The 22226-nt window shown below is 33.3% G+C and overlaps 3 protein-coding genes across 3 annotated transcripts; 1 reads left to right on the plus strand and 2 right to left on the minus strand.

Moving 5' to 3' along the window:
* Window positions 1-6638: 6638 nt before the first annotated feature.
* Window positions 6639-9601, plus strand: LOC102583043 (60S ribosomal protein L10-like). Its single transcript, XM_006344026.2, has 4 exons — window positions 6639-6869; window positions 8268-8769; window positions 9204-9285; window positions 9374-9601. The coding sequence occupies exons 1-4, from the start codon at window positions 6860-6862 to the stop codon at window positions 9440-9442; spliced, it is 663 nt and encodes a 220-aa protein (XP_006344088.1). The 5' UTR covers window positions 6639-6859; the 3' UTR covers window positions 9443-9601.
* A 430-nt stretch (window positions 9602-10031) lies between these two features.
* On the minus strand, window positions 10032-14565 carry LOC102583369 (putative B3 domain-containing protein At5g58280). The gene is made up of 8 exons (XM_006344027.2): window positions 14430-14565; window positions 13002-13106; window positions 12412-12489; window positions 12222-12317; window positions 11757-11815; window positions 11522-11681; window positions 10925-11131; window positions 10032-10429 (listed from the first exon to the last, which is right to left on the minus strand). Exons 2-8 carry the CDS (start codon window positions 13074-13076, stop codon window positions 10232-10234), a joined length of 873 nt encoding a protein of 290 aa, XP_006344089.1. The 5' UTR covers window positions 13077-13106; window positions 14430-14565; the 3' UTR covers window positions 10032-10231.
* A 2110-nt stretch (window positions 14566-16675) lies between these two features.
* LOC102583699 (cytochrome b-c1 complex subunit 8) lies at window positions 16676-21183 on the minus strand. Its single transcript, NM_001425371.1, has 2 exons — window positions 20946-21183; window positions 16676-17028 (listed from the first exon to the last, which is right to left on the minus strand). Exons 1-2 carry the CDS (start codon window positions 21113-21115, stop codon window positions 16980-16982), a joined length of 219 nt encoding a protein of 72 aa, NP_001412300.1. The 5' UTR covers window positions 21116-21183; the 3' UTR covers window positions 16676-16979.
* Between the last annotated feature and the right edge of the window lie 1043 nt (window positions 21184-22226).

Consider the following 22226-nt stretch of genomic DNA (forward strand, 5'->3'; position numbering starts at 1 on the left):
TGAAGAAGTTTTAATGTGTCCAGCACCTCTTCAAATGATACATGATGACCGGCCAAACATTAATCCAGAAAGAAGCATGGTGTTATATCCTTTGTTAGATGTGGACGAGCATACACCATTACCAATTCATAGGGAAAGGCGTCCAGGCCCATTCAACACATCGCCTTATGTGACATCATTCGGTTCAGAGTCTGGTACAACAAAATTTACTATTTACATAGTAATAGACATATATTAATAAATGTTAAGTCGTATAAAGATTATTTATGTCTTTATACATTTCAGGTAGTTCATCAAGGTTCCATTTCTCGTTTGATTTGAAACATCCATTGTTGCAATGCCTGATTTGGAGCGTACAATTCTGTATATTCATTTCTGGAAATGGTTAAATGAAGGGCTGCTTGTTAGACACAACACAAAGTAAATCATTTAGTAATTATTAAATATACAGATTTAATTTTATATGTGTATATTTGTATAAATTTGTATTTTTATTGTTATTTTGTTAGGAATGCCAAAGAAGAGCGATACAAAAAGAACAAGCCTGTCTTACAAATGTGGTTTCATTTTGGAATTGTCACAGTCCAAAACAAGAACTCGTTCTATAGTCTTGCATACAAAAATCAATTGCTTGATGACTCGGTAAACTTTGCATTATTTATTTCATTATACAGTTGACATGTTTTGTATAAATGAACTTTTTATATAGTGTTAATTGTGTTTTATATTTTTATTGTTTCTCTATAGATTTTTTGTGTTGATTCATGCATAGCAAATTTTATTGTTTTGATAAAACTGAGTTTGTGTGTTTGTGGGTCATTGGACTGTATAATTATTATTTTTACATTGTCTTATTGTTGTGTCTTATACTGGTTGCTTATAAAATTGTGGTTGTATAAATGTATAATGTTCCCTTAAACATACACATTTGATCACACTTATATAATTTATATCTTCTTATTTTTACAGCACGTAGATGTCATTTTGTATTACATACGCAAAAGAGCCAAGTACTCCGACACCAATGCATTCAGTTTTATCACTGTCGATTGCAATTTCAGTAATTTGATTACCAATGTCTGGGATGCTTATTATAATTTTGAAAGTACTATTAACAAGGAAAGTACAGAGGAGTCGATTATTGAGTATATTAATGGATACAGAATGCATGTTGCTAGACCTTGGCATACAATTGATAACATCCTCATTCATGTTAACGTCAAGGAGATCTTTATTGCATTTTGATCGTTGTGTCTATTAATGATAGATCTATACAGATCTATGATTCTCTTAGGGGTGGTGCACTACACAATTCGTCAGTTGAGAATGAGATCAAGAAATATGCACAACTTATTCCCATGTATTTATCTAAGTCTGATTTTTATGGGAAGAAAGGCATTGACATATCTTCACACCCAAAGTACAAGTCCCACTCTGAATGTGACTTTTTTGAAATGATTTATGTCAATGATATACCACAACAAGATGCAGGAAGACTGTAAGTTTTATTATGGTTATTTTATTCAAATAGTTATTGTTAATTTTATACTGACCATAAAATTGGATGTGTTTTATTTTCAGCGATTGTGGACTATATGTTGTTGCTTATGCAGACCATATTAGTAATGGAAATGGGGTTCCAAATTCCTTCAATTCAGAGTTCACACGTATTCAATATGCTTCTTTATTGTGGAACTATGGGGTATAAAAGATCCAAGCCGATGACACTACTGACAGTGAGGCACCAGAAAGGCCAATCAGGATTCATAGGGATTGCGATAGTAGTGAAAATATCACAATTAATTAGAACGGTACTAAATTTCTGATTTTTTTTTTGAATATGCAAATGACATGCATAACAACCTTTACTGTTTTGAACTTCAAGTTTTGAACTTTCAATTTTTTGATTGTAATATACTCATTTGATCGATTAAGTCTTTTACTTACTTGTTTTTGTTAATTTCATTATATATGCAGTTTAACACTTTAATAATTATACAAACTAAATTATACAATGTATATTTATACATTAACTGTATAAATCTATGTGTATCTTTTATGTTGTGTATATGTATACACTTATTGCTGTGTCAAGTAAAAAAAGGAAAGATAAAACTTACATTTATACATATCACAATGATAAACCCCATTCAATAGACTTGCTGGGAAAGCTTAATAGAGTGACCAAGCTAAGACCTTAGACGAAGAGAGTGTCCAACCAATCACGACAAGCAGCCCTGCACTAAGCTAAGTCGTAGTCCCAGCTTTTTTTCTCCTTCGATAGAGTTGGATTGGAAGAGTCAGCCTGCGGGGTAAGCCTTTTCATGTGTGCGCATTATTGTTGATTAGTCTGTTTTTTCTGGAGTAAGAAATCCAATAGGGATTCCAAATCTACCATAACATAAGGAGAGGAGGTAGAGCAATAGCTTGGGTTGACCCTCTTAATGAAGATCGATCTGGCAGAGGAGAAGTAGATCCATTCAAGTCCAAAGCAAGGTGGAAAGTCTCAATTCAATGCTGCGGAGAAGTTTATTTGTGGGTCATTGGACTGTATAATCATGTTTTATATTGAGTGTATAAATATACATTTGTTAGGATTATACAATTGTTCATAAAGTTTAATTATACGAATCAACTTATACAATATTTGTTTATACACTAACAATATAAATCTAAGAGTACATTTATGTTGAATATATACGTCTACATTGTTAGGCTTATAGGATGTTCATAAAGTATAAGTATACAAACCACTTAACTAACAACATATATTTACAGATTAACTGTATAAATGTTGAAAGTTTATACAATCTTTAATTCCCTTAATTCATTATGAATATACATTTTCTGTTCAAAAAGGGAAAATCAATATAACTAATACAAATAGAATACAATGTTCAATAGCCAACTTATACAAATATAATAAAATGTTCAATTTAACTTATACATATAGAATTTCTGTATATGATGTACAATATATACGCCAACGCTAATTCATATTATATACAAGAGCATGAATACAAAATGAAGATAAAAAAGATCACAAATAATAGGACATAACAATTTTATTCCATCATCAACATTCCAACTCATACAGTTTAAACACAGAACCAGTTTAGAATAACATTCAAGTATCTATAAAATCGAATTTTACACTCAAATATAATCGAAAGAGCTCATTAAACTTCTTGAGGTCTGTTTCTACATGAACGCCTATTGTGACCTGCAACTCCACATGTGCTACACGTATGCTTCCTTTTGAGACCAAGCAATTCATGTTTTGTTTTTTAATGGGGTTTATTTTTTGGCCTTCCTGGAGGTCTTTTGAATTTTGGAGGCCGAACTTCATCATACATTATGTATTCAGGTATCACCCATTCTGCTACATGAGACAATGGATAAATTGGTATCTCATAAATCTTCAAAACCATTTATGGTTTATACAAATCCGAGCAATATTCATCAGCCACTAGACTTTTCCGCTTTAGTACAGCCCAAGCATGTTCACATGGTATTTCTTCGTATTGAAACTTTCCACAACTGCATGTTTTATTCTTTAAACATACCACAAAACTCCTACCATCATCAGTCACATTGTATATATATTCAGTTGATGGCACAACCTGTTTCATACAAATAGATTTATTTATATGTACAAGTCTATGCAATTGTATATATATTCTATCTGTGTGCTCATTGCTTCATTTTCGATCAGTATCTTCTGAAATTTTCCAATCAACGGAGTAAATGTGCAGGCTGCCTCGTGTTTGTTGTCATGATTCCATCTCCCAAACATCAGTCTAACCTCTTCTAGAAAATTAAAAATTGGTAATTCACGTGGAGACACTAATGCAACATTTATACTCTCTGCAATGTTAGACGTCATAGCCCATCCCCGATGAGTTTCTGCATGACACATTGGCCACTTATCATATCCAGCTAGCTCCAAATACTCTTTGACACCTATATCAACCTTTTCTACAATATCCATCAACCTATCAAACTCAACTTTACTGCAAGTCTTTGTCATAGTATAAAACACAGGACTTAGCTCATTTGATGCCTTCATAAATTTCTTCTCTACATTACACCACAAGTGCCACATACAAGCATAATGTGGCACGTTTTTATACACTTTTGTGACTGCCTTTATGATGCTCTCATTTCTATCGGAGACTACACACATATTACTCTTTTCCCCATAAGCCTCCCTCAGTTGTACAAAAAATCAAGACCAAGCTGCGTCATTTTTCGAATCAATGATACCATAGGCCAGTGGGAAAATATGTCCTACATTTTTATTTACATACAAATTAACATAAAATCAAAAATATACATTCAAAAACACAATGAAACATACCTGCTCCGTCCATTGTGCTTGCAGCCACAAATGTTCCATTATACGGTCCTCTTAAGTGACTTCCATCAACAACTATGACAGGCCTGCAATGATCAAAGCCTTGTATACAATTATTCAATGCAACAAAAAGATACAAGAACTCATTTTTTTCTGTTTTCTTTAGACGTATATGCGAGCCTGGATATGTAATATTCATCATATACAAGTATGCTGGAAGTTTGCTGTAAGATGCAACTGTGGTGCCCCTCAATGAAATCAGAGCATTTTCTTTAGCCCTCCAAGCCAATGAGTAATTTACATCAACTCCCAAATATATCTTTACATCACTCCGAATATCAGAAGGTGTATATTTTCTCTTGTGATCAACAAGCTTAGGCTTAACGATCCCACCAATAAGCTTGTTTGTTGCATGTTTTTGTGAATACACTTTATCCTTCAAAGGAAAATGCTCGGATCCTAAACATTCCAGACTTGTTGATATTTGATGCTTTCATCAACCACTCACATTCATCAGAAATACATTACAGCGTATAACTACATCAGCAAATACAGCACAACATATCAATATACAAATAACTAAAACACCATATACACTAATGTATTTGTTGTATAAACTAGTTACCTGATTGCATTTGACCTCACAGTTTTATATTGAAATTTATTTTCAATTGCATAATTTTCCATCACAGATTTCAAAGTGGCATTGTTCTTATACACTGGGTCAATCTCCACGTACTTATTACAAGGATCTGAAATGACTCCATTGCAGCTCCCTGACCCCAAGACACAAAGCGGCCCTAACAATTCACCAATTGACAGCTGCATAGTCTCAAAATCAGCAATACCATCATTACAAATTGATGTAACCATATCATTCTCCTGATTTTAACTTTCACATAGTTCAGTGATATTGCTACTATTATCCATTTTGCTTATACAAATTGGATACTTGTTGAAGTCATCTGCAGCCTTTTTAAGCATGATATACACTCTAACACCCATGTCGTTGTGAATCAACATTGGCGTTTTGCTTTTTTTAACCTTATACTCAATTTTCAGCTTAATCACATTTGTATCAACACCGAGTTGCATTGCAATAACATTATATAACTCCTTATACGATGAACTTTCTTTAAAAATCACCCCCTCAATTGTATAATCAACGTAACAATTGTCATTGTCCCATCTACCGGAATGCATAACCAAAATAGCTAACGAAGCCATTTTCAAAATTTCTGTATAAAAAAAAGTTATATATACATATACATTTATACTATTAAGAATTTCAACAACAAACATAACGTATATTTATACAAATTCTAGCAACTTCCAGTTATTCACATATATACATATTCCAATTACATACTCATAGAAACGTTTATATACACATTCTACATATACATTTATATATAAATAATTATATACACAAATTATAACTTTATACACAATTATACAATTTCATACAAGTGCAGTGTTATTGTTACTTTCACAGAGTACAAATTTTTGCATTTGTATAACAGTCATATATCCAAAATCATGATGAAGATGCACTGTATAAAACATACACATAATAGTTTCTTATATGTATTATACATATCTTACTGAATCATATCTGAAAACCTATACGTAGAAACTCTAAGCAAATATACAAATTCGAACACAAATATTACTGTGAAATGAGCAAATCTCCGATAACAAATTCAAAATAATCAACAAGTTCATCCAGAAAATTTCCAGATCACAAATTTTTCTAGATTACAAATTAACTATACAAATGATAAGTGTTAAACTATATTTCGAACAAAATATACACCTCTCAATATACATTCAACTTAAATTGATGATAGTTAAAAAGGAAATCTGATTTTGAATACATGTTGAACACCATCTTTGACCTAAAAAAGCAAAATTAGAGTATGTTTTCGTCATGAAATTACCTCCTATTGCTATCTCTACAGTCCAATGATCTCGATTGTTTGTGTAGTACCGTCAATTGCTTGATCAATTTTCTGAATTGAGTTACAATGGAGTTCTTAATATTGAAGAAGATGAAGAAGGAAGGAAATTCGAATGGAACAGAATGTGCGTGACTTCAGTGATTTTTTTCCTTTTTTTTCTTATCGAAATTAACGCCCTTTTCTTTTTTAAACTATCAAAATGTATAAAAAAAAATGACAAGCGAATATACAGAAAGACAAGTCCATAGCAAACTTTAATTTTGCTACGGACTGTAATTTTACAAAGTTTGCTATAGCATACAATTAGCAATTTTTATTTGCTATATGTAAAATTTTCTCAAAAAAGTATGTGGTTAACGGGTCAAGTTTAGGTTTGAATGCAATCGGCCCACCGACCTTCTACTGACGCATGCCAAGACGTAAGCCCATATAAGGCGGCCCAATCAATTCATTCATCTATTAAAGAACGTTAAATTAAGGTTTTCTTATAATTTCTTCTTTCTCAAGCCGCCGCCGAACAATTCCACACACAGAATTAGCGATGGGGCGAAGTAAGTTTATTTTCTCCCAATTTTACGTTAATTACTCATATCTTTTCGATTTTAGCTTATTACTATACTTAATTTTTCTTTAAAAACTTGTTAAGATCTAGCTGTTTGTTCATGGCTTCTGTGTTGTTTTACCAATTTTTGGTGAAATGATACATCTGATTTGTGGCCTTTTGCCTTGTGTGATTCGGTACGTAAGTAGATGTAGAGAACTCTGTTTATTGTTAAGACTAGTTATTGCTGAGCGATTCCAAAGGCCGCAAATGGAGGAGAATGGATATTTGGATTATTTTTTAAAAAAAAGGTTGTGGGAGAGTATCACAACGTGCGGAGTCGAACTCTGACCAATTAAGTTGTTGAAAGTTCAGGTAGGTAGTCAACTAGCTGAATTACTAAGATTCCCCAATATTAGTATTCATATAGAGATTAATTCAGTAGTTGAAGGTTCAGCTAGTCAACTAGCTGAATTAATAAGATTCCCCAATACTAGTATTCATATAGAGATTAAAGATATTAAGAGTACCTAGTTGAAGTATTTGAGTATATAAGTAATGGAGTTTTATGATGTTGCTGCATGAGTTCCTGTCTTTTGAGACCAATCACTCGACTCTCTAGTCCTGCAAGTGATAAAATTCGGTAGTTTATTCAAGATTATAAAATATGTGGGAGTTGCATGTCGTTTCTACAATTCGTGTCTTTTGATACCAATCACTTTATCTCTAGTTCTACGTGTGATATAATTGGTTGCTTAAAGATGGAATTTTTGCCCTTCAGTTTTATGATGTTGCTACAGATGTATCTTTTTAGGCCAATTATTGATCTCTGGTCCTAGAAATGATAAATTGGTAGTAAGATAGAAAATTTGCCCTCTTTTCCTCACTGTTTCTTGCAAAACGAACCCTTTTCTGCAACCACACTGAAAAACAGCTGAAGTATCCTCCTTGTGGAGGATAATCGTGAAAGAGAACAGTTTGCCATACTGTTTTTTTATGATAAAGAAATTTTGTTTCCTTTTTTTGTGTGAATTTTTTGATGAATCTATGTAAATGGTGAAATTGATGATAAAAAAATATATCTGAAATATGCACCAAGTTTTGCTGTGTATGAACAGAAACAAGTATGACAAGGTTCACCACCATTTATTATTCTTTGTTAGTGATAGCACATTCAAGTTATTCTGCACTACATAGTAGATATAACTTTCTTTATGGATGAGGAGACTTTTCACTAACTTGCAGATATATGCTATGGCAATTATTGATTTAGCTAGTTTTATTCCTTATTTGCTCTTAACTATAATATGATGCTGCAATTAATTGACCCTTAATTGTGATACTTGTATTTGTGTTCGTATTGACATCACAAAGGCTTGTGCCTAACTGGGTTGAAATCTTTTCTCAGGACCTGCAAGGTGTTACCGCCAGATTAAGAACAAGCCTTACCCAAAATCACGGTTTTGCCGTGGTGTCCCAGATCCAAAGATTAGGATTTACGATGTGGGTATGAAGAGAAAGGGAGTTGATGAATTTCCTTTCTGTGTGCACTTGGTTAGTTGGGAGAAGGAGAATGTTTCAAGTGAGGCACTTGAAGCTGCTCGTATTGCTTGCAACAAGTACATGACCAAGTCTGCTGGAAAGGATGCTTTCCACCTCAGGGTTAGGGTCCACCCCTTCCATGTTTTGCGAATTAACAAGATGTTGTCATGTGCTGGGGCTGATAGGCTCCAAACTGGTATGAGAGGAGCTTTTGGTAAGCCACAGGGAGTATGTGCCCGTGTTGCTATTGGTCAGATTTTGCTCTCAGTTCGCTGCAAAGATGGCAATGCTAACCATGCTCAAGAGGCTCTTCGCCGTGCTAAGTTTAAGTTCCCTGGCCGACAAAAGATCATTGTCAGCAGAAAGTGGTATGACTTTTATCTCACTAATCACCTTTTATTTTTATGTCTGTTGGTTTTGTGGGCTAAATAATTTCCCTTACTAAATTTTTTTGGGTTGTGAAGTATTGGCTTGTCATTGTGCTATTTGTTTGTTATGACAATTATACAGTTCTGTAGGATAATGGTTCTTTGATAGTCATTGAGTTGGTTTAGGGAGATACATTCTCAACTCATATCACATAGTAGCTCAATGTCAGTTATTTGTGTCCCCTGGACCATCGTTTGGTCTTTTTTTCTAAACATTGTTAAGGGGGAGTAATCTCTGGGGGATCTCCTTCCTTCCAAAAACTTAATGTTTAATATACTCGGCATATTTATTTGCAGCCTTACTAGAACAGGATCTGTTCTATAGGCTTGTACCACTGCATCTTTGAGTGCTTATGAGCTTGCTTTAATTGCAGGGGGTTCACTAAGTTCAGCCGTACTGATTATCTGAAGTACAAATCTGAGAATCGTATTGTACCAGACGGTGTCAACGCCAAGGTTTGTTTCATAAATAGTCTAATTATATTACAAGCTGCATTGTGATAGAATTGTTTATCAAATCTTAGTGCTTCTTATGCTTTTGCAGCTTCTTGGCTGCCATGGACGACTTGCTGCACGTCAACCTGGAAGAGCTTTTCTAGAAGCTGCGAATTGAAGTTGCAAAATTTACAAATCTGTACCTTTAGTTTTCTACTTCCGCTGAATGAAATTTTGTGTCCTAGTTTTGAACCATTACATAAGTTGTTACTGCTCTGAACGTTTACCTTTCAAAATATAATGATTGGCTTTTATTTGAATGATGAGTTTAATTTTACATTTGCTGTCCTTGGGCGTTCTTACTTCGTTTCTTACACTCATGTGAGCTGCATCTTAATTTGCTCCATCATTGGGTTTGATTAATCAGTACTGCAGCATTTATTGAGCAATGGTAGTGTTATCTTGAATGGTTCCACTCAGGAACCAAACTATTTTAGACTATGGATATGATTTTATACACAACCATATAGACCGATTACTCAAATACAACGGGGTTGCGCACGTTGGAAGCCCAGTCAAGAAGTTCAATTGAAGGACTGCACAGGTAACCGAAATGCCAATGATGCTTAGTAGTATTTTGAAGGGACACATTTGGAAAGAAGCACTCATCATGGCAACTTGATGATCCTTGATAAGGATTCCGAACAAAAAGAACGAATATGCTCTTCCAAAAGTAACAAGCTAAGTTGCTTAAGAGCATTGTTAAGCAAAGTAAAAATGGAGCAACAGAGCTGCAGTTGTATTTCTTCAACTGTCAAGAGTTTCTAGGGCAAGTTGCCTAGTTAGCTATTGGCAAATGAGATTTACTGCCAAATATTTTAACATGTCTTGCAAAATCTTCAGTATATGATATGCTTACCCACAACAAAGGGTTTAATTTCTCACATGCCTACAGAATGATGCTTCTTTACTTTCTTCTACTACTGCGTCTCGTGGCTGAAGCCACTACTACAGAGACTTCTTCTTTAGCTATTGTTGGAACTTCTGATTTGTTCTTTCTTTTCTTTCTTTCACTCTTTGGTGTTTCTTCAGCTTCACTCTCTCCTTTTTCTGCACTAGATTTATCCACTTCACTTGAACATTGGGATGCTCGAACAATGTAGACCTATGAACATTATTAAACTAATAAGAACACCTGAATTAACAACAACAACATATCTAGTGATATCCGACAAATAAATGGGGGTTGGGAAGGGTAGAGTGTACCCCAGAACTTACCCCTACCTCGTAGAGATAGAGAGACTGTTCCCAATAGACCCTAGGCTTAATAAGAATACTTGAAATAAGTACCTCAAATCACTTAGAAGAATACCACCACTATTATAACATTAAACAGCGTTATATGGAACAACTCTACCTTATCAAATTGAGCATTTGTTATTAAAGGACTGAAAATGTGTCATCGATTTAAAATGGTTTAAAAGATTAATTTCAGTTAAGAAAAAGAAGAACGATTGAGGGAACGGGTAGTCTGGACTGGCAAAGAAGGAATTGAAACTGTTTGTCTACAGATTTGCCATAACTAGGATAAACGAGACAAGTTAATGCATTATAAGTCAGCTTATTCAACGGATTAGAGGGTTGCATATCAAAATCCAACCTTGAATTTTGTGGGCTCGACCAATTCAAATACTAGAGCATCCCCATCATCCAGCTTATGATCAAGTGCAAATGCTCTCCATCCTCCACTTAGTCCAGTTCTTTTGCCGATAAAGAGAGCTTCATACTCTAAACCTTCTTCATCCACTAGCAGAACATCTACAGTAGATTTGGGAAGATGGTCTTGACAAAATCTAGTAGGAAGTCCCTGATATCATTGCAAGACAGGCCATAATGAGTGTAGCATTAAAAAAGTTTTTTTTTTTTGTTCGCGTAGTATATAACAAACACTCAAATTTAGGCTCAGCTCACAGGTAAGCACTCTAACTTAGACAGTGCACATCAAGGCACCTCAATTTGGTCTCAACTGACAACTAAACACTCCAACTCGTCCACACCGTGTCTTGTGGACACCCGATGCTGATGTGACATAAATTTTGGAGGTAATATATGATCATTTTGTAAGTTGGAGCGTTCAGTTGACATAGTGGAGATGAGTTGAGGTGTCCAGATGTGCATACTCAAAGTTAAGAGTCTTTTTTTGTTGCTTCTTTCATTCTTCCCTTAGCTCTAGTAGCTGAAGTCTAGGGCAACTTACCAACCAGAAACAACTGTAGACATGGGATCGAACCATAGTCTTGATAAAAAATGGATTATCCGACTGCAGATTACTCTGGAGCTTTTCTGCACACTTTAAAGCTTGTACTTTCTCTTCATATGAAGCAACTTTCACTTCTTCCAATGGTCTTGCTAGATAACTGCCAATCCAAAGCAATTATTCCAGAGTTCGGACAGAAGAAAATGGTATCAAAATTCAAATTAAACCATCTCACCTTGCCCATGAAGAGTTGAATTTTGATCTCTTCCGTAAAGATGGAAGCTCTAGATCAATCTGAGGTGATAATTGATAAGTAACTAAGTGAAGAAATAAACAACTGATAACCAGAGGAAAAAACTTACAAACAGTGGACATACCAAGAGATTTCACCAAAAATATTTATCAAGATTATGTATGAAGAGTTGTTTGCATCATGGAGTGCATTATAAACTCTGTGATGATCATAGAATACTTAGTTTTCTCTATATCTTATATTCTTCTTGCTTGTTAATTAGTAAGTAGGACTAGTAAGGTCAGCCTAGCCCCTTGCTTGTACTCTTCTCTTTGAGGTTCGCTTTTATTTATTAATATATAAATCTATGTAGATTTCATAATATTTCTCTTTATTCTGAAGCATGTGTCATCCATGAGGTGGTGTCCAGTATGTACTATGTACTGAAAGAAAAGCATGAAGTCTTACTTCATCACGGTATGTTGGAACAGGATTCCTTGCCCGTGCAGACCTTCTTGGCTCCGACATGTAAACATCATTTGCTTTTTGTCTAACTCGGCGTAGCTATTCGTGATAAGAAAACAATATCAGCTAATGCAATGCTTACATAAGAGCTGCAGTATTTCTTTGTAGGAATGAAATGATCATAATATCTCACCTCAGTTTTATAGTCGGACTTCTTCTCGGACTTTGTAATATCAGAAAGGTTTTTAGATATATTCAAAATCCCCAGATCCTTCAAAAAAGGAGGGAACATAATAAGAGATAGAGAAGGAAATCTTATAATTCCTACAAAATGTCATTGGCAGGTTATTGCTTCATTGTGAACTCTGTAACATATTTCTTTTACTACAATTAGAGGCTTGGATATGTTTTATACAACCAAAAGGTTGAGCTTATTCATACATACAACTTTTCTCCAAAAGATTTTTCATAATAAATATCCATATATACAACTTTCCTCCATAATTGTTTTCAAAAACTTAAAAAGTACTAAATCCAAATGCCACCTAATGTTAGTACTAGTAGATCATGCACATGCAAGCCTTCAATCACTTAATTTTTCTTTCAAAGAAGCATCCAAAAGCTATGTTGTTCAGCTCTTCAAAAATGCCGATTGGTGCATATTGGATCCTCCAAAAGCAGTGCATTTTTAGAAGATCCAACACGGATGCAACAATGATTTTGATGAGTCTAAAAGTACAAGCAAAAGAACTAAAAGATGTTGTGCCTTAACGAAGTTACTACCTCAAATCGTTTCTTATTGTCCAGAACCCTTTGCCTACGGACCTCTTCGTAACTGTTGGTTTTGTCATTTGCCATTGACTACAATACTCAAAAGACCTCCTTGATCTGGAAAAGAAAAGGGTGTTTATTGTAATGCACTTCAGAGCTAAAATGTGAAGCAAACGCCAAATGTTGCAAATCATATTAAGTAGGTCACATGCTAATTGCATAGAGATAACCAATCATCGGAAAACAGTTGTCGCCAATTTGAAGATAAGTTAGTCTAATGTTTAAAACCTCTACTATTTATAAATACGACAACAACATACCCAGGGTAATCCCACAAGTGGGGTCTAGGGAGGGTTGAATGTATGCAGACCTTGCCATATCTCGTAGAGATAGAGAGGTCGTTTCCAATAGAAATACAGGAAGGTCAAATATCTGTCGATTTTTTATCTGCAACATCTCAAGAATGCATTCAAACTTTTCTCCAAGAATGTTCTACATCGATAACACCCTTAAACTACCAACACATTCCTAAACTAATGGCTTTGCAGTGTGGTACTATATAAATTCCCAAAGATTGAGTAATCTCGAGCTCTAGTTTAACATAAAATCCACGTACCTCCATAAATGGTAAAAATGAAGCATCTAACTGTAACTACTACAACAACTAATCCTCAACTACAAACTAATTGGGGTCGGCTATATGAATCTTGTTTCATTTGAACACATTTCACTCTTCTAGACTTCTACTCAACACGAAGAAACCAATCGATCAATTATGCCTCAATTCCAAAATAGTTGGGGTTTGAATACATCATAAGTGACTACTAGTATTATTTTAGATATCAACTCTTTCATTCTAACTTTTCTCGTGACATGTTTAAAACCACATGATTAAAGAAACATTTCGGTGCATTATACACATTTTTAGTTTAAAAACCACAAAATTCAAAAGTCATATTTACGTCTTAAAACTCCACGTCAAGTCAAAACCAGACAAACAAATTGAAACAAAGGGAGTAGCAATCAACATTTCATACATAAAAGTACCAATCAAAGTTTTTAAACTTTAAAAGACCAATAATATAATACCAGCACGAAGAAAAAACCTAGTAGCAATCAGCATTCACTGCATAAAAGTACCGATTTTTCGAACAAGAAATCCAATCCCCTCATCAAAGTTTGCAACTTTTCCAAGATTAGATTAAGGATTTATGTTATAGATACCCATCAGATTACTAAATTAATACTTAAATCAAAAAATTTACCTATAATTACCTCAAAAAATGATTAACAGTACAATGATAAAGTAAGAAGAAAAAAGGGCAATTAAAGAACAGCAAAAAATAAAAAATAGTACATAAAACAAGAAAAAAAAAACCGAACAAAATTACCAAAACCCAAATGATAAAAATAAAATTTTGAGAGAAGAAATAATCAAACCTGAGCTGAAAATGCAGGTAGAAGAGAAAGAGAAGATGAAATTTGAGAGCTTTTTTTGAAATTTGAAAGGTAGAGAAAAGTTGAGAGGGAAAACAGTATGTGTTCCTTTACAGCTTTGGGTTTTGTGCACACACACAAAAGGGTTTATTTATTTTCTATTTGGGGAAATAGAGTATACCATATGCAGTTCGTTTGGTGCGCAAATTAAATTATCCTTGGATTATAGTGGCGAGTTTATAACTTTCCGTCAACCAAATGCAATATAGTAAATTTTATCACAGGCTTAAATTCTTGAATATTTCACACTTTATTTCGTGTACCAAACGACCTAGCGGTTGTTTGGTAGGCCGCATTAGAAGAAATAGTTCATAAATTAGGTAAGGTATTGTTTAGTACTATGTTTGGTAGGAATTTGGGCCTATGTATAACTAATCCATGTATTAGTTATACCTCCTACATGGTATTGTAGGATGTATTACTAATACCTTCCATTTGGAGGTATTAGTAATACATAGGATATAATACCATGGGATAAGTCTATGTAAAGACAAAAATATCCCTCAAATCATTTTAATTATTTTGCTTATTTTCTTGATTTTATGATTTATATTTGTACTAGTAAATTTATTTAAATAAATCCAATACAAATTTGAAATGTAAGTTGTTTATTTGTACATGATGTTTGTGATCTTAATCGAATGTATTACATATATATATATATATTTATTTATTTTTGTGTGGTTTTCTAATTATTTCTATTTTGAAAAATTTAAAACATACATACATATTAAAACTACCACTTGCAATTTTTATGTGTAAATGTAGAGGTTTATTCAATTTTACCATTGTTGATTGTCTTTTCGATTTTAAAAGTAGATGGTTTATCTTTTTTAAATTGAAAAATGACATTTTGTAAGTGATCAATTTATTAAGATGACAATTATTTATCCTCAAATAATTCAAGTGAAAAAAATAGCAAACATGATAACAAAATTGTTCTTCTCATAGCTTGTTAGAAGGCCATAAAAAAATAATTTTATCCGGCAATTATCTATTTTGACCCAATTACCTAATAATTCAAGGGTATAATTGGAAAGAAGCTTTTTATAGAGTTTTAATCCAAACACAAGATGATGTGGGAAATAATGAACCAAACACTTGATAAAAATAAACTCTGCATTACTAATCCCTGCACTACCAATCCCTGCATTACTAATCCTTATGTTACTAATCCCTGCGTTATTAATCTTTGTACCAAACGACCCCTAAATGTCATGTATTAATCGAACTACAATTTGTTCCAAATGAGAGCAATAATAGTCGAACCTCATATTTGTTCCAATATCCCCGAACTATGGTTTGTTCAAATTTTGCGAATGTTGTTGCTTTGAGATATTTTGATAAGTTAATGATATGAAATATGTCACCTCTTTTAGTTCTACATATCAGTCTTAAGTGAAACAAGACTAATGTTTTTCAACTTAATAAGGCTAATACGTACATATTTTAAGTGGTTAACCTATCTATATAATGAACGCTTGAAGGCACATATAAAAACTTCTTAAAATTTTGAGTAATAAATATCTAATAGAAACATTGTATCATGTATTTAAATATCCAATTGAAATAGATCACAATTCAATTAGCTAAGTAAATGATAAATTTTAGAGTTAGTTGATGTAAGAAATTATGCTACGGGTCCAAAATACAAAACTTATAAATTCAGAAATTATATGAAAAGCATAAGTTATACTTGTATATTATAAATAAAAATATTTTAGAATATGTGAAAAAGTCATAATTAAAGAAAGAATTGTTCGACTCTCCATTAAGGCAATTGTAAAGTTTCCTTGTTTATGCATGATCTAGAAAAGTCAAATTTCATTAAGCTATTTTCAGTTCTTAATAACTTGTTACTGTGCATCTAACTTTATATCTCAAAAACTATAAATCTAAATTAAACAGATAAAAACAATTGGTGAAACTTTTTGTTATGCTTCACAAATCTTATTAATTTGAAATAATAGTTGGAGACTCAAATAATAGATGTGCAAGCATTATAATATGTTGAAACTTTTGTGCATTGTAATATTTGTTTGGCCCTTCGTAACATTCAATATTCAGCATCCTTTTCTGGGGTCATATTAAAGCGATCTAGTAAAATTAAAATATAAACTTACTACTTAAGATATAACAGATATCATTGTGCAAATATAAATATTAGCAAGACTTCCTCAGACTCTTAATCAAGCCAAAAGAAACACATGATAATTGAATGAAAACTGTTCATTGTGAAATCACAATGGGATCTTTTAACAGCAAGTCAATGAAATGTGTTACAAATTATTTTATCAGACTATTTCTGAATAAGCTTTTGGATGCACAAGACTTTCAAAAGACCCTAACAGAGATTTAATTGCTATTATAAGGGCCATACAAGTAAATATCTTCAAAATGAAAAATTCGAAAAATGCAACAATAGTAGCTTATTTCCTGTTGAAACTGCAAAATGGAATAGAGATCTTCAACAGACAGATGAAAAACACAGCTTTAGTATCTGTGTTCTAACTTCTCCTTTTCCAGGAAGTGCTGCACATACCTGCATGCATAAAGAATGTGGGGAGTGATCATACATGCATTGTTATCAACTAAGCCAACCTCAAGAGCCATATTTTCGAGCATTCTTTGATTCAAAGCATCGTTCCATCTCAATTGAAAAAGCAAACAACATTTCAAGAACAAATCTAGTTCTGCTTCCGTGTTGCTTGTGTATTGTTTTTTATTTTGACCCTTTATTGTGTCTGTTTCAATGTAATCTTTTTCAAGATCGTTTTGATGTTTTGAAAAAACAGGGCTCAGATTTCCTTTGTTTTCTATATCTGATCCACGCTCTCTTTGACTTGTATACACACACAAACACACGTGTGTGTTAATTATATCGGCGACTGTAATATGCATTTTCAGCATCTAAACTTGTCAAAAGAATTCATTGCATCTTGTAATTGATGAGGTTGAAACAAATTTATTCAGCCAACTATCCAAACTAAAAAGAGAACCCCCCGAAAGCCCTAACTGAGAGAAAGGACGTCTTTCTATTTGGGAATTTGAAAATGATTGACACCACTCCACCAATTATATATATTATGCAACTTATCTCTTTCAAATTTAAACATGGTCAGATTGTTTTTTTTAATTACCAACTTACCATTATTTATTGTTCTCTTCCATTATACTTATATAATCCACAAGGCAAACTAAATATGTAGGTTCTGTAACCAGCAAAAATCATAAAAATGGCATAGATGAAGTATTTGAACTAAAGAATCTAAATTTTAGAAGCCCAAACATGATGAAGGTTTCAGCAATCAGCTCCGTCAAGTTTGCAAATAGTTAGAAGACAAACTAAAAAAGAGTTTAATGCATACTGAAACCTCAAACACTAGCATACATGACAAAAATCAATTTAAAGAGCCTTAACAAGACAGTAATCCCTTTACTTGTCCAGTATTGATTTGTCACATCCCTTGGGAGCAATAAATAGAAGACAATTTTACTACATCACCCATTGAATATAATAAATTCAATGCATTGGGAAATGACTATAGGTAATAACATGGGTGAAAATTAGGAACTAAAGGGTAAACTTCTTGATTTTCTAATCTGTAAAAGTGGATATCTTCTTTTTGATGACCAAGTAAAAGTGGATATCCATTTTTAGTATAGTGAACAAATAAAAGTGGACGGAGGAAGTACTTCTTCCATCCACCTTTACTTGTCCACTACACTAAAAATAGTTGTCCAACAATACTTGTCCCGTTTTGAAAACCAAGAGATAATTTACCCTTTTGTGTCTATTTTACCCTTGCTATTAAATACTTATTCAATATCTAATACATTTTCCAAAGCATTAAATTGTATATAATCAAAGGGTAATATAGTAACATTACCCCTACTATTTATTGTTTCTTAAGGTGTGTCAAGTCAATAGTGGACAACTATTGTTGGACAAGGGGAGTATTAATCAACATGACTAATATTTAGGAATTTTGAAAATACTGTAAAATTAGCTTTTGGGCCCAACTCATACCCAAAAGGTAGCTCAAAGGGAGGAGAATTGCCCAATTTTAATGTCATAGATTAGATTTCATATATAAGCTACTACATACTATTAAAAAAATCACTTTCTTTGAAATTTTTAGAGTTGGAGTTAAAGATGGAGTTGTGTTGGTTATGGTTTTTGCTGATAATATTTGGTTGTTTGAATGTAATTTTCCTATAAAAAAACTGAACTATAAATAGGTTTATTTTTTATTAAAACAAATTACAGTAAATTTGAAAAGTAAAATATAATGAAAGTGAGAAAAGTGATGAGGGTTTTTTGGATGTTTCCTAATTCTTAGACATTTTCATGGCCACACTTATTTTCAAATAAAATGAGAAAGCAAACTATAAAGAGTTACAAAGAACTTCAGGACATAACAAGTTTTCTTGAATTAGACAAATTACCCAAGGATCCTTCGATCGTTGGCAATTACTATATCTCCAACTTTAGCAGCATAGGCATAGTTCCATGATTATGAAGATTGAAGAGTGCACACGAGGAAACCAATATAATACCAATGCAATAAAATCTCTCAAATCCTAATTTGATTAGTATTGTATGTTATTATGATTCTTGGATCCATAAATCACCTATATTCACGTCACTAGGCTCTACTTGGGTCAAAGTCCCAATACAAAACAACCAATCAACAACGCCTCAATATTAAATTAGATCGGGTCAGCTATATGAATGTCCCCGAGGAATCTACTGGTTCAGCTTCAAACTCAACGGATAAGGGTCTATCCTACCTATGCCAATTGAACCATGAGCAATAGATAACCCATATTAACCATTAGGCTCTATTTAGGAGAATATCACATATCAAAACAATCACAACCACACCTCAATACTAAATTAGTTAGCGTAAGCTATATAAATCCCCTACATCCATTCTTTCACTACCGAGGAATCCAATGTTTCAGCTTCCAAATTTGACGGATAGTATGCCACCGACCATTTCCAATTGCACCAAAAGCCTTGTATCCATAAATCCCCTATATCCATTTCCGCTCTAAGGAGGTCAGATTTAAAGGGAAAAAACAATCAATTAACTACGCTTCAATACTTAATTAGCTTGAATTGGTTATACAAAGTTTCTATATCCATTTCTCTAGCAGGGTCCTCGCCCAAAAGAGAAAAATCCCCTATGTCGATTTCTCTACTCGATAATACGCCTTACTTTGCCAATTGAAGCAAAGATATGTACCCTTAAATCCCCCATGCCCATTTCGCTATAATCATGTCAGAGATCAAGAAAAAACAATCAATTAACCAAGCCTCAATATTAAATTAGCTCGAATTGGTTATACAATATCTCTATATCCATTTCTCTGTACCGGTCCTATCCCAAGAAAGTGAAATGCCCTATATCAATTTCTCTACTCAATAATATACCTCCTATCTTTTCCAATTGAACCAAAGCACTGTACCCATATATCCTCCATATCTATTTCGCTCTAATGAGGTCAGCGATCAATAAAAAAAGTAATTAATTAACCATACCTCAATTTAAATTAGTTAGAATTGGTTATACAAATTCTCTATATCCATTTCTCTATTTGGGTCCTAGCATAAAAGAGCAAAATCCTCTATATCGATCTCTATGCTCAACAATATGCCTCCTAGCTTTGCCAATTGAACCAAAACCATGTACCCTTAAATCCACTATATCCATTTCCACTCTGATCAGGTCAGATCTTGAGCAAAAAAACAATCAATTAACTACGCCTCAATACTTAATTAGCTCGAATCAGTTATACAAATTCTCTATATCCATTTCTCTATTCAGGTTCTAGCCCAAAAGAGTGAAATCCCCTATTGCAATAAAGCCCTGCACCCATAAATCTCCTATACACATTTCGCTCTAACCAGGTCTGATCTCGAGAAAAATTAACCAATTACCTACACCTCAACACTAAATTAGTTACAGTAAGCTATATAAATCCCCCAACATCCATTTTTTTACTACGGAGAAATCCACTATTTCAGCTTCCAAATTTGATGGATAAATACCTCCTACCTTTGCCAATTGAACCAAATTCCCATACCCCATAAATTCCCTATACACATTTCACTCAAATCAGGTCAGATATCGAGAAAAAAACAATCAATTAACTATACCTCAATACTTAATTCTCTATATCCATTTCTCGATTCAGGTCCTATCCCAGAAGAACAAAATTCCATATTGAACGAAAATATTGTACCCAAAAATCCCCTATGCTCATTTTGCTCTAATCAGATTATAAATCGAGAAAAAAACAATCAATTAACTAAGCTTCAACCTAAATCAGCTTAAATCGGCTATACAAATCCTTTACATCCATTTCTCTCCATACAGGTCCTAGCCCAAAGGGAAAAACAAGTGAAATACATGAAAAACAACAGCGAAAACACAATAAATAAGTACTTACGAGTAGGTTCCGACGAGTGGACCAAGCAAGAGAGTAGCGCTGATCCAATTTTCAGACACTTTGTGATGGATCTTACCAGGAAGATCCTTCCATAAACCAGGCATAATTTTCTGTTGAAATGGAGATAAAGCGTATACAACAGCCTTCAGCTTCACCGGTTGCTTCCCCATTTTCGTTCACTATGAATCGTGATTTGCTTCGATCCTTCTTTCTTCGCTGAACAAATCTAGGGTTTGTTGATTTGAGTTTTGGAGAAGAAAATGGAATTGGTATTTTGGTAAAGAGTACTTTGGTGAAAAATGGTTTGGGCCTCTGGGCTTGCCTTTTCCATCTTTAATAGTGGGCTGCTAATACTTTAATATTTAGCCATTGTGTTATTGAAAAATGATTATACTTTTTTATAGGAAAAAATTACCTAACTACACATCATTTATTATCATATTTTCTTATTTTCCCTACCATTTCAAAAAATATCAAAAATCCCCTCTTTTGCTCCTTCATCCCCTTTTCCGGATACATTAATTTGAAATGTCATACCCATGATTTTCTTTCCTTTTTTCAAGCCACAAATCTCTCCACAGTTACCTACATTAATCCATTTTTTGAATTTCAAATATTTTCTCTTTCCAATTAATGATTTTAAGTTATTCAAGAGGTAGATTTTTTTCCCTCACATCAATTTTCAATTTCTTTTAAACTTTTTTTTTAGTTTTTTCATCTTAAAAGATTATTGAATTTGTTACTCCGGACTCTTTACTGGAAGAGGGGTGGAAAATGTTGCTAATGCAAATAGTTCATCTTAGAGTGCATTTGGAATGGTTCTAGAAATTTCTAATGATGGTCTTGATATACTTCATTCCATTGGTTCGATCTTTTAGTATTGGGCTTACCCAATTAATCCGAGAAGGATACATCTTCATTGCTTTTCGTTGATTAGATTGTCGTCTTTTTTTCTATTTTTTGGGCGAGAAGGATACATCTTCGTTGCTTTCCGTTGATTAGATTGTTGTCTTTTTTTCAATTTTTTGGTTGTTTGTCTTTTCTGATACATATAGGTTCAGATTTTTAATGTATCTAGTTGATTTTGTTTCTTAAACTAATGTATATTGTCTTCGTTTCAACATTATGATACATTACAATTCTATCATGCATAATGTATCATGTTCAAATATTAGTTTTGATACATAACCTTAATTAGTATTGCTACTTGATACAAAAACTCTACCAAATGTATCATTTATCATGTATCAGCCTTTTCATCTACAAATTTCTGATACATAT

The sequence above is a fragment of the Solanum tuberosum genome, unplaced genomic scaffold, assembly GCF_000226075.1.
Source record: "Solanum tuberosum cultivar DM 1-3 516 R44 unplaced genomic scaffold, SolTub_3.0 scf00052, whole genome shotgun sequence".
Classification (NCBI taxonomy): domain Eukaryota; kingdom Viridiplantae; phylum Streptophyta; class Magnoliopsida; order Solanales; family Solanaceae; genus Solanum; species Solanum tuberosum.

Bases quoted from the DNA above. Each gene is read 5' to 3' on its own strand.
- LOC102583699 (NM_001425371.1), bottom strand. From the start codon at position 21,115: ATGGGGAAGCAACCGGTGAAGCTGAAGGCTGTTGTATACGCTTTATCT. The intron at 17,029-20,945 runs GTAAGTACTTAT...TTATGCATGCAG, and splicing joins CCACTCGTCGGAACCTACTC to GTATGTGCAGCACTTCCTGG.
- LOC102583043 (XM_006344026.2), top strand. The intron at 8,770-9,203 runs GTATGACTTTTA...CTTTAATTGCAG, and splicing joins ATCATTGTCAGCAGAAAGTG to GGGGTTCACTAAGTTCAGCC. The intron at 9,286-9,373 runs GTTTGTTTCATA...ATGCTTTTGCAG, and splicing joins CAGACGGTGTCAACGCCAAG to CTTCTTGGCTGCCATGGACG.
- LOC102583369 (XM_006344027.2), bottom strand. From the start codon at position 13,076: ATGGCAAATGACAAAACCAACAGTTACGAAGAGGTCCGTAGGCAAAGG. The intron at 12,490-13,001 runs GTAGTAACTTCG...CCTTTTTTGAAG, and splicing joins ACAATAAGAAACGATTTGAG to GATCTGGGGATTTTGAATAT. The intron at 11,682-11,756 runs GTGAGATGGTTT...TTGGATTGGCAG, and splicing joins TTCAACTCTTCATGGGCAAG to TTATCTAGCAAGACCATTGG.